At 30.7% G+C, this 12,912-nt stretch overlaps 1 protein-coding gene across 1 annotated transcript in view; it reads left to right on the top strand.

Moving 5' to 3' along the window:
* The window catches only part of bma (SCY1-like protein bma), an 823,269-nt gene that overhangs the window by 353,610 nt on the left and 456,747 nt on the right, over nt 1–12,912 (top strand). The window contains exon 3 of the mRNA XM_075374176.1: nt 12,362–12,482. Coding sequence (XP_075230291.1) covers nt 12,362–12,482 — 121 coding nt within the window. The remainder of the gene's footprint in view (nt 1–12,361; nt 12,483–12,912) is intronic.

Here is a 12,912-nt window from a genome sequence, read left to right as displayed (position 1 = left end):
ATATATTGATTTATTAATAATTATTAACCTCTGATTGTAAGAAAAGAAATTACAATAAATAATAATTCAATAATAACAATAAAAAATAATATGAAATAATATCGAAGTTATTAATGAAATAAAATTTTATGTACTTTTCATTTTTTTTAAATGTGTATATATAATTTAATAGGCGTTCTATTGTTATTCAGATTTTCATGTAGTGTCCATATCTGATTTTTTTTATTTGTATAATTATTAAAGTGAAAGTATTAAACAATAAACGAAGGGTGTCGATAGTTAAATCGGGAGGCAAGCAGTAAGAGTCCATGAGGTAGACCGAGGAAAAGGTTCGTTTAATATAATAAAAGTGGAATGAAGAAGTTAATACATATATATATATGATGCAGGGGTAGAACGAGGTGATTATTTAAGTTTCACACTCGAACCGGAATACTAGATAAAAAAGAAACAGATGATTATAATAAAAAGAATGAAAATAATTAAAATAATATTGAAGAATATGAATTGGAGATGGTGTGGAAACGTAGAAAAGATTACAAAGCTGGGGAAGAAGAAACGATGATGATGATGAAAATTAAAAAGAAATAAATAAATCAGTAGTTTTTTTTTCTTGAATAGACACGCAAAACTGTTAAAATGAGCACATAAGAACACCGGAAATATATATATTCATAAAAGCTTAGAGGCATTTTATAAGCGATAATCCATTTTTAATCAGAAGGTAGTATGAAATAGGATTTACTTGTGAAGTCTATTCTTCATTAGCCTATAATTAAACATTCTCAAAGCATTGTTAATGAGATTTAGTTCACTAAGTATTCAACAATATTAAAATTCAACACAGCTATGGTAATAATTTAATTAGACTTTATTCCTAAGCTACGTATTTTATTTATTAATAAAATTTAAAAAACAGTCTTAGTTCTGATTTGCTATTGGGGTTTTTCTTAATGTTAATACGGAATTAAAAAAAAAATTAGCATTTTATTCAAACGATAATTTTTACAAATATTTTATTTCAGTTTTGAAAATATTTTTTTTATTTCAAATGTGTTTCGCTTAAAGGTTTATGGGCAAAAGAAAGAGAAATTTAAATGATGAAAATCCTTGTTTCTGATTTATTCATTTTATCAATCTTTTTCAAAGCACTTTACATCGCTTCTATTCAGTAAAGTTCTATAAAATTACTTTGAATATAAAGTAATTAGAGATAGTTAGCCTTCATTCAAGATAAATGAATTAATGAATATATATATATATATATATATATATACTACGTACATATTTATTTTTTAAAGGCATATTTATGATTATATAAATAAAAATATATTTCTGATTTATATATTTAAAATTTAAATTCTTATCATAGTAACTATGATAAAATATTTATTTTTTTTTTGTCGTCAATCATTTCAATGGTTTGATAAAGCTAAAACACATTAATTATTTGATTGAAAAATATCCACGTATTCAAGACGCAAAAAAATATGAATTTAAGCAATCTTTCAACATTAGTATTAATTTTAACATTTTCTATAATCTGTTGTTAATATTTAGTAAAAGAAAAAATAATAATTATAATAAAAATAATAAAATAATTAATAGTATAGTAAGGTAAAAGATCTTTCAATATTTTCGAGACATGTAATTGAAATGTTTAATAAAGGGTGGCCCCCTTTATTTTATTTTATTTTATTTTTGTAAAAAACTTTCATATCAAATTAGAACGTCCTCTTTTTCTAATAATATCATTAGGAGTTTAAAAAAAAATATTTGTATAAAGTGTCTTGAGAAATGGAACCCAAATCTAAAGGATTGATTCAGGATATCAAAATAAAAATAAAAAAATTGAAAAATGCCCTATCTCGCCTCATTCCCAACTTTTGTCCAACATTTTGTATTTTTTCAATAAAAAAATATATCACAGGAACTCACTGTTATTTAAAAAAAAAAAAAACATTTTTAAGCGATTTTAATTTTTCATTGATTTAGTTTTTTAATAATTAATAACTCCTTAAATATAAGTTTTATTGAATCTTTTTTTTTGTTAAATAAAATTTTAAACCTTTTATTGTGAACAAAATTATATCTCATCTATTCAAATCAGTTAATAAACAGCTGAGATACGGTTAAAATTGTTAAAATCGATCGGATAAATTATGCGGCTTGATAATTTTTACCTTATTTTCACCTCTTTCACTAAATGAATAAAAAAAAAAAAAAAATGCCTTTCGGCACACCAGAAGGCGGATTTCATCGGTGCTAAATAGGGGATAAAAAAATGTCCACCTTAAGTTAAGAAAAACTTCAAATTTACTCAATACGACAATGGTTGCATGTGAATTAGTTTCACATGTTATCGTACGACAAGCCCCATCTTTTTACAATTCCATCAATATTTTGGTCATACCTTGTCGTGAGGGTTAGTCACATCAAATATTGTTTCAGACAAAAGTTTTAGCTAATGTTTAGAATACTAACGACCACTTGATATCAATTGGATACTGTGCTTATTAAGGGAGGTATGATTTTTTTTATCTTCCAAAACCCATTTTTTCCACGAGTTGGGCCAGTGGTTGATAAAATGAAAAAACTTTACTTAGGTAAGTTTTAAGCCGTTATCAAAAGAATAGTAGGAACCTTAATCGAATTCGATATTTTACTTAATAAGAAGGTTAGAGCGATATTTTTTTTTCAAAAAGCCACCCCTATTTCCACTTCCATGGTACGATTTTAGCCGTTAACGAACTCGATCCAGTTTTGAATCGAGTTATTTTTAAGGAACAATTTGAAAGTGATTGGCGCGAAATTACGGCAGTTATCGTACTTACAAGAAAGTGATATATATATTGTTTTTGTCTTCACTTACTAAAGGCATTTTTTTTTTTTGTCTTCAGTCATTTAACTGGTTTAATGCAGCTCTCCAAGATTCCCTATCTAGTGCTAGTCGTTTCATTTTGGTATACCCACTACATCCTACATCCCTAACAATTTGTTTTACACATTCCACATGTGTTTTACACATTTTTTCATACTACCTGTCCTTCCAATACTAAAGGGACTGTTCCAGGATGCCTTAGTATGTGGCCCATAAGTCTGTCTCTTCGTTTAGCTATATTTTTCCAAATGCTTCTTTCTTCATCTATTTGCCGCAAACACCACTTCATTTGTCACTTTATCCACTCATCTGATTTTTAACATTTTCCTATAGCACCGCATTTCAAAAGCGTCTAATCTTTTCTTCTCAGATACTCCGATTCTCCAAGTTTCACTTCCATATAAAGCGACACTCCAAACATATACTTTCAAAAATCTTTTCCTGATATTTAAATTAATTTTTGATGTAAACAAATTATATTTCTGACTGAAGGCTCGTTTCGCTTGTGCTATTCGGCATTTTATATCGCTCCTGCTCCGTCCATCTTTAGTAATTCTACTTCCCTAATAACAAAATTCTTCTACCTCCATAATGTTTTCTTCTCCTATTTTCACATTCAGTAGTCCATCTTTGTTATTTCTACTACATTTCATTACTTTTGTTTTGTTCTTGTTTATTTTCATGCGATAGTTCTTGCGTAGGACTTCATCTATGCCGTTCATTGTTTCTTCTAAATCCTTTTTACTCTCGGCTAGAATTACTATATCATCAGCAAATCGTAGCATCTTTATCTTTTCACCTTGTACTGTTACTCCGAATCTAAATTGTTCTTTAACATCATTAACTGCTAGTTCCATGTAAAGATTAAAAAGTAACGGAGATAGGGAACATCCTTCTCGGACTCCCTTTCTTATTACGGCTTCTTTCGTATGTTCTTCAATTATTACTGTTGCTGTTTGGTTCCTGTACATGTTAGCAATTGTTCTTCTCTCTCTGTATTTGAACCCTAATTTTTTTTAAATGCTGAACATTTTATTCCAGTCTACGTTATCGAATGCCTTTTCTAGGTCTATAAACGCCAAGTATGTTGGTTTGTTATTCTTTAATCTTCCTTCTACTATTAATCTGAGGCCTAAAATTGCTTTCCTTGTCCCTATACTTTTCCTGAAACCAAATTGGTCTTCTCCTAACACTTCTTCCCATCTCCTTTTCTCATATATATATATATATATATATATAAACTTTTGAACTGACGGTGGTTTTGAGGTCTGGAGGATGTGAAATGTGAAGATATGTTGAAATTTTCCGGAAGTCATCATGGTTTCCCATTACAATAGGTAGCTTTCTTATTAAATGTACCTAATAAGTAATAATAGTTTTTATAGGTAACAAACTACCGTTACAATCTTATATAATGAAATATAAGTCAATAAAACCAAAAACTTACAGAGCCAATAAAGATTAAAAATTTTAATGAATACCATTTTGAAATTATAATTTAAAAATTTTCACAAATTTATTTTGAAGAAGTTGTTGGGCTGAGATATGACTGTAATTATTAAAGCGAACCAGATTGATAAGTGACAATTCTGGGCCTATTTTCACTCACGAATAATATAGATCGATCTCCGTGGCGAAGTGGTAACGTCTCGTTCTTTCATCCAGAGATCCTGGGTTCGAATCCCAGTCAGTCATTTTTCATACGCTACAAAATGCCATTTCCATATCCCAAGCGCAAGCTTAAAGCTTATGTGGTGATATCATCAAGCTAGAAATAAAGTAATCATTAATTATTATGCTTAACAATATCCATCCCATGTTTTATTATTGTTCCGAAATATTTCTTTAATTTTTGCGTTATACACTAGTAACCCAGTCACAGCAGTTACTTTCTATAAAGGAATAATGTTCAATGTATACCTTTTTACTGTAGTAAAGCATATCATTTGCATCTTGATTGGTTTGGCATACAGTGATATTCGACTTTATGGTGAAGGCACTTTACTCTTCTCATTTCCATGTAAGCTCGGCATTCATGTTATTATTTTTCAAGTTTACGCGTATCGTCGTAGTTAACTAAAATAATTTTTTTATGGTACCTAATATAAAACATGAGCTGACCTCTTTCGTTTGTCATAAATTAACTATAGAGAATTTATATGTGATTAAAGAATATTGAAATAGGGAATTACTCAAGATGAAGAGTGTTCAACTTAAAAGAGGCCCCAACTTAGTTTAGTTATAAATAATAGTTGATTGGCAAACATTTAGATAATAATTTGCAGAAGGTGTTGAAAATGATGTTTGTCCACTTCTATGCACTTGTCAACGCGTTTGACCATGTTCCTGGCTATTCTTTTTAGATGTATCCTGTATATTTCCTAAATGGCATTAGTAACGTTTATCCTCAATTCCTGCATGGTGTGTGGATTGCTCCTATAAACAATCACGTTACGTAACCCCATAGAAAGAAATCTGGACTAGTCAGATCAGGGGATTTTGGTGGCCACAATCCTTTAAAAATTATTCTTCCAGCAAAAAAATTCTGTAGCATCTCCACAGTAGAGCGAGCTGAACGGCAAGTGACTGCTGTTGCAACAGGACAGCATGTCCTGTTGCAACAGCAGTCACGCTCATGCTGTCGCAGTAAACTATGAACTGTTGGATAACTTCTTGGTTGATAGCAGCAATCACAGTTTTACAAAAAGCAAGTCCTATTATTTTTCGACTTGAAACAATACGTTATACGCCTATATTTTGGGATGAAGAGAAGATTCAAATAAAATATGCAAGTTTTCAGTTCCCCAGGTCCGGTAGTTCTGACTATCAAAATAACCACGCATCATCTGTCAAAAACACTTGATATAAAATACCAGTGTTGTCTCTAATGAAATTCTTGAACCGTTAACAATAATGATGACTACGGATAATATTTCAGCATTCTTCTCACTGCAGTGTGAGCTGAATCTAGTGAAGTGTTCTTTACTCGACTTAGTCTTCACAAAGATTTATGAAGAAATCTTGTAACTAACGCTTTAATATACTACACGACCTATGTCATTAAAACTGACCGGCGTCAGGCACGTTTCTGGTCTATCACCGAACTTGTTTCACGAAGTTTTTTAACTAACTTTTGAATAAAACTTTTCACTGCTTCTTCCATTTCAGATTTCTCCCTGAACTTTCGCCGATACACAAAATGAGACTACGTCTATAAATAAGTTTCCGTCGCGAATTCACTGCTTTCTTTTTCCATTTTAGCCACCCGGAACTACCGTTCAGGTATTACTTCAGAGGATGAATGAGGATGATATGTATGAGTGTAAATGAAGTGTAGTATAGTCTCAGTTCGACCATTCGTGAAATGTGTAGTTAATTGAAACCCAACCACGAAAGACACCGGTATCCACAATCTAGTATTCAAATCCGTATAAAAGTAACTGCCTTTACTAGGAATTGAACGCTGAAACTCTCGACTTTCAAATCAGCTGATTTGGGAAGTCGCGTTTACCACTAGACCAACCCGGCGGGTTTGATCGACACTGATTGGTAATATTCAAATGTACAAGCAATAAACAGTCTTCCCCACTCCAGCTACAATCGTATCAACGTCTTCCACATTATTTTAGTCATCAATATATGGATTTTAATAAAAATATGTATTTATATATAATAGTTTATAATAACGATTGAGTGATAAGACCTCTTGTAAGTTATACACCGTTTATAAGGAGGTTGATAAACTATTGAATCAGCAATCATACGGTTCAGGGCTTAAGCCCTCGTTCCAGTATTTTTTTTTCTAATTTAACAGTCATTATCAAGTTAATTTTCCTTCTTAGTGAACTGTGTTTTTTAGCAATTATTTACGGTAGTACATTTATAACGTTTTGTACTTTGAAATTACATTAAATCATGTTTAGCATCAAAGAACAGATTTAGAGTACCTTTAATAGAAGCGTGTATTGATAATCCCTTTGTCACTTTGTTCATTACTTTAATCCTCTTTTGACTTTTTATTTATTTTGTTAAAAATAAAAGTCTTTCATTATAGATTGAATGTCCTTATACCTTGAAATTATTTTCTGTTACATTCGATTTGAATAATATTTTTAATTAATCGCACAGAAAACTTTGATTTCATTCATTAAACATTTCTTATAAATATCAAAAAGAAAATGTATGTAAATTTACGTGACAGACCATATACATTACAGTATACACTATTACTGTATACAGTCTGTATACATACAGACCGGTATCATTTATTTAAAAATTATGACGTATTTCATTAATGTTAATGGTTGATAAAATTGTTTTGTCAAATAACGCATAATAAAATGAAATATAAGGAATTTGTTTTAATTTCCTATAGAAGATTGAAAACAAATTTATTTCTTAATTATTGTGTATTCCTTCCCACAACCGTTCTAAATTCTTGTCTAATATTGACTTCGGTTATCAGTAAATAAACAGGCATTAATATAGAAGTTGTAACTTCGACTATCTCCGCAAAACAGCCTGCTAAATTCTATTTATTTCCGTTGTTTAATGTTGACTGTCGGTGGAGTCACATCTCTCATTCACGTCAACAGCTTATTATTTTGAGACGGTATTGTTTACATATCTTATTTAGACGTTAATATATGTAACATATATATATATAAATATATATATATATATATGAAGTAAAGAGGCCATGTATATTGAATTTAATATATACCTAGTTAGCTTCCCCTGACAAGTAATCAAAGGAACGATAATTATCTTGTCTAAACTATTTGTCTGATTTCAATAGTATTACTTTTGTAATCCTTAATTGAAAGTTATATATTTTATTGGTTTATAACGAAATAATAAGAGGGTTAAGGACGTATATTAGTTTATAAAAATATTCATGCCCGATGTTAATATAAACCGAAATTATTTGCTAGGATTACGTCATTATAGCGAATACGTTACATGTGAAATGTGGACTTCATAGTGCAGTAATCGATACGTCTTCCCTAGTGTTTACTCGTGTTCTATTGTTCCTTTTATTGTTCGAGGGTCATTCAATAATTAAAGAAACACATAACTGTGGAGGCAAAACAATTTGTAAAAGGGTTATAATAGTTTCAAAACAGTAAGTCGGTAACCCTGTGATGAATTTTTATCTGTTTGAATATAATTGTTTTCTTTATAAAGCCAAAATCTCATTTGGCGATGACGAGTTCTCTTGAAGTCAGGAAATCAGTTAAAAGCCGTGCAATGATCCGGTTTTTTCTTTCCAAAGGTGAAACACCGGTTAATATTTACTCTCGTATGTCCAAACTATACGGACAAAGTTTTATAAATCGCAGAAACCTTTACAAGCGGTTAGAAAAATATGAGATGGTCGTACTTCAATGACTGACAAACACCACTGTAAACGTCCTATTGAATTTTCAACTCCAAGTCGCAAAGACTTTCTCATCCAAGAAGACCAACGGGTTATAATTGAGAACATAGCTGAAAAATTACGAACAAGTGTCGGTACAACAAATAATATTTTTACAAATAAGTTCAAGTAAAACAAGTTCAGTTGAATTGAAAGGTCACCATAAGGAGACAAGGTTTCGCTTGTGCACACACAACAGAAACAAAGGTATCATTAGGAAGGTCTCTTTGTTGCACATCATTCTAGCATGTGATGAGACATAGATTCACCAATATGAACGAAAAAGACAGAGCGTGGAGTGGAAGCACACGAGTTCATCTATTAAGAAAAAATTTTGAATCCCACAATCAACGGGAAAAACCATGACAATCTTTAAGATGCAAAAGATCCAGTTTTTTCTCGATTTTCTAGATCAGCGTACAATAAACAGTGCATACTACAATGACATACTTATCGACAAAGTGAAGCCAGCAGTGTTGAAAAAACATCCTGGATTTGCTTCATCATAACGACCGTTTCACACGGCTCAGGAACCAACTCGTGAAACCATCGAAAAATTGCATCGGGAACTATTACCTCGCCACTATCAGATTTCCACTTTTCAGACCGCTCATGGAGGCGTTTTATGGTACAAAGTTCAATGTCAGTGATGACATCTAATAAAATGTGTTAAATTGACTCCGACATCAAAATAACATTTTCTTTGCACCAATATAAATAAACTGATTTAGAGATAGGGATGTATTAATGTTTCTTGAGAATATGTGGAAAGGTGAAAAAGTCATATTGATTAATTAACCCGTTGTAGCACGAGTGCAGACTGTGTATATAATCATAAAATTACCCTCGGAACTTCTCTCATTTTACTTGGTCTGCTATAATTAAATAAATATTTTCTAATCAAGAGATGTATTACGTAGGTTTTCATATAACTGAGGTTAATATTAAAATTTACTGTAAGGAAACTTAACCTTTTCATTTCTAATTATTTTTCTTTTGTTATTTTAAATAAGTTTTTCTGCTAACAATGTAAGAAAGGTTAGTGGTTATTGTTAAAAGAAATCACAAGGAATAATAATTATTTTTCTTTCCCTATTACAAACTATTACAGATAGATGGAAAATACTGATAACGTATCAAAAATAACACATTAATATACTAGTGTGTGCGCGTGTTTGTGTGTGGGTGTGTGTGTGTGTATATATATATATATATATACTCATATGTCGATATTCTTAGACATATAAGTAAATAATATTTCTTACTTAGGGGATCATGAAATGGAATGCCAAGTTTGGACGAAAAATTTGCTTATACAATAATAAATCTGATGTGGACACCACATGATTTCCTTGTATGCCTATTATATTTCATATATACATTTTTTTTAAATGAAAAGTACATAAAATTTTATTTCATTAATAACTTCTGATATTTTTTATTTTTTTTATTGTTATTATTGATTTATTATAAAATCGTTTTACAATCGGTGGTTAATAATTATTAATAAATCGATATATTTAAATTAAAAAAAAGAAAAAAAAGAAGATGAAATCGGATTTGAACCGATGTGCCTTTCCCTTGTAAGATCCAAATATTTAATTAATTAAAATTTTATTTGCCTATAACTCTGGAACTAACGAAAATAAGTACCACTAATTATATATCGTTGAAAATCTCTCAATGAGAGCTTATTACTGCAGTTAAGAAAAAGTCAAAAATCCAAAATTGTTTGAATTTTTTGACACGTTTGATCCAGTAGATTGCAATCAAAAGAGGAGGTGCACAAATAGATGTTACAACAGTCATAAATCCAAAATTTCAACATTCTACGGCTAATCGTTTTTGAGTTACGCAAGATATATACGCACATACGTACGTGTGTACAGAAATCACGCTGGAACTAGTCAAAATGGATTTAGGGATGTAAAACTGGATATTTCCATTAAAATCTGAAAACCGAAATTTTTCGCGATCACAATACTTCCTTTACTTCGTACAAGGAAGTAAAAATATATATGTATATATATATATATATTTTTTTTTTGTTTCCGTTTCGCTTTTAACTGGGTAAAACCTTGAAATTCTGTAATTTTATATTTAGGGCACTGAAAAAGAACTTGTCAAAGGAGATGAAGTGGTAGGGAATGCACTTCTCGATAAGAAATGTTCAAACGGTAAATATTTTTCATACCTTTTTATTACATTTCTTAAACTTATAATATTCAGATAGAAGTTGTAAAAACATCATTTCTCATAAATATACAACAAAAAAAATCATACAAATATACATAAAAAATAATCGTACAAACATAAAAAAATGTATACCTTCTAAGTCTATTAACATAAATACTTGAAATTTAATACGTCGGCTTCCACATTTGAGACAATGGTACTATTACATGTTTTTCTTAAAACCACCGGGAGGTTGCAAAAGTAAGAAGTTGGGGATATCGTTTTCTGAAACCGCATCATTCACCAAAATTTATACAAATGAATCACAATTAGAAATGGTTTTTAACTAATAATTCTTAACTCCGTGAATGTTTCAAAAGAAATGAAAAAAGGAAGAGATTTTTGTCATCTTTCATATTACCAAAATTCGATTACATAAAACTCTGATAGCGTGATCATATATATAAGATATTAATGCTAATATAATTTTTAATATTAAAAAAAATTTGAGGTCGAGTTTGATGATTCTCTTATAAAATCTAAGTTATGCCAATCCTTGTCGCTTTTCGAAATTAATTTTTTTTTTATAGGATGGATAAATAAGAACAAAGAAAAACTATAATTTATTAAAATTACAATACAGGTATGTGCGTGGTGGAATGAATACGAATTTATAAAATTATTTGAATTCCAAGATATTTATCATATTATTATTGAGTACTTAAAATAGACTGATTGCTATGAGACCCGATTTTGAATCTTAATTTATATGTGCAGTTGGGCTATGTGGCCCGTTTTGATATCTTACTATAATAATAGTTTTCAACTGAAAGCCTCATTGTAAATACTGATGGACCCATACATAACAGAAGAAGACCTTCACCTACTCCATACTACTGTATGATAGCGAAATATGGGCAGAGTGAAATCTACAGGAGACACATGGCATCTGTGCAGAGGAAAAAAGCAATGAGGATCGCATCATCGTACCGTAAGGGTCGGAATCAGCAACAATGGTAATAGCGGCAGTGATACCGATTGACCTGCTGGCACTGGAAAGAAGAGAGGCCTATCTCAAGAAGACCGAAGCACCGAAGGATCAATTCAGACTACTGATCAGAACTAAGGTCAAGAAGAACTGGCAAAAGGAAGAAATAACAAGAAGAGAAGCAGATGGACTGCCAGGTTGGTGGGGAACCTGGGCAGATAGTACAACCGTGAATTTGGCGGGGTAAACTACTACTATTTGAGGCAACTCCTGTCTGGTCACGGATATTTTAATAAATATCTTTTTAAGATGGAAAAAACAAATAATCATGGGTGCCCGTACGGCGATGCAAGAGAAGATGATATGGAGCACATATTTTTTGAATGCGGTAGATAGAGCACCATCAGAAATCATTTGCAAGCTGATGTCGGTGACAAAACGCTAGAAACTCTGGTGGAGAAGATGCTTTCCTGCAAGAGTAATCAACAGATGATTGCGAGATTCGTAGAATCGATTCTTAGATCGAAGAAAAAGGACCTGGATTGATGATAAACAGTTAAACCAGGACGAAATAAATAAGTGAAAGTAGCAGGTGCATGGGAAAGCAAATCTAGGGACACCATCCCCAAGTAAATCGGTAAGCGGTTTCGGGGTGGATTAATTGTATGCGAACAGAGGTTAGGTTTTTTAGTGGGTGGGAATCCCACCCACCAAAAAGTAGTAGTAGTAGTAGTTCCCTGATGGTGCATAACGCATTTTTCCTCCTCTGTAATAAAAAAATATATGTATATTATTATTACTACTACTACATGTTGAATTATTATATTTATTGTTACTAATACTATTATTCTGTGTTAAGAATAGTATAAAATTAACAATTTTTTTTTTTTTATTTCAGATTACGGAGGCGTTATCTTTTCTACACTATTCTGGGCATGTATTGCATCGTAATGTTTGCCCAAGTAGCATTCTTGTAACTAAAAAGGGAACGTGGAAATTAGGAGGCCTGGAATTTACTGGTAACTAATTTTTTTTTTATAAATATAAAAAAATGTATAAATATAAAATCTCTGTTAGAATAAGGCACATTATAAGTAATATTTTGTCATACATTACTGAAGAAAAGTATAATTTTTTTTAAAGTAAATTTAATTTTTTATTATTTTAATAATATTAATTCATTTATAATGTTAAGAATACATAGCGTAATTTTAATATATTTTCTATGGGTATAGCGACACTAAAATATAATAGACAGGATAGGATATTATGGTTATACATTAATCGATATAATGAATTACAATATGTATTGACCTCCGACTTACAAATTCTAGGTCAATTGTTGGAACCGATCAATTTCAACGGTTGTGTTACGTAAGAAATGGATTGTTTAGCCCTTTGTTTGTTTTACACTAGATATATATATATGTGTATATATATTGGGTATGT

This window comes from Lycorma delicatula, chromosome 8 (assembly GCF_047948215.1).
Source record: "Lycorma delicatula isolate Av1 chromosome 8, ASM4794821v1, whole genome shotgun sequence".
Taxonomy (NCBI): domain Eukaryota; kingdom Metazoa; phylum Arthropoda; class Insecta; order Hemiptera; family Fulgoridae; genus Lycorma; species Lycorma delicatula.
Note: the sequence above shows the minus strand (reverse complement) of the source record. Positions and strands in the feature narration are given on the sequence as shown.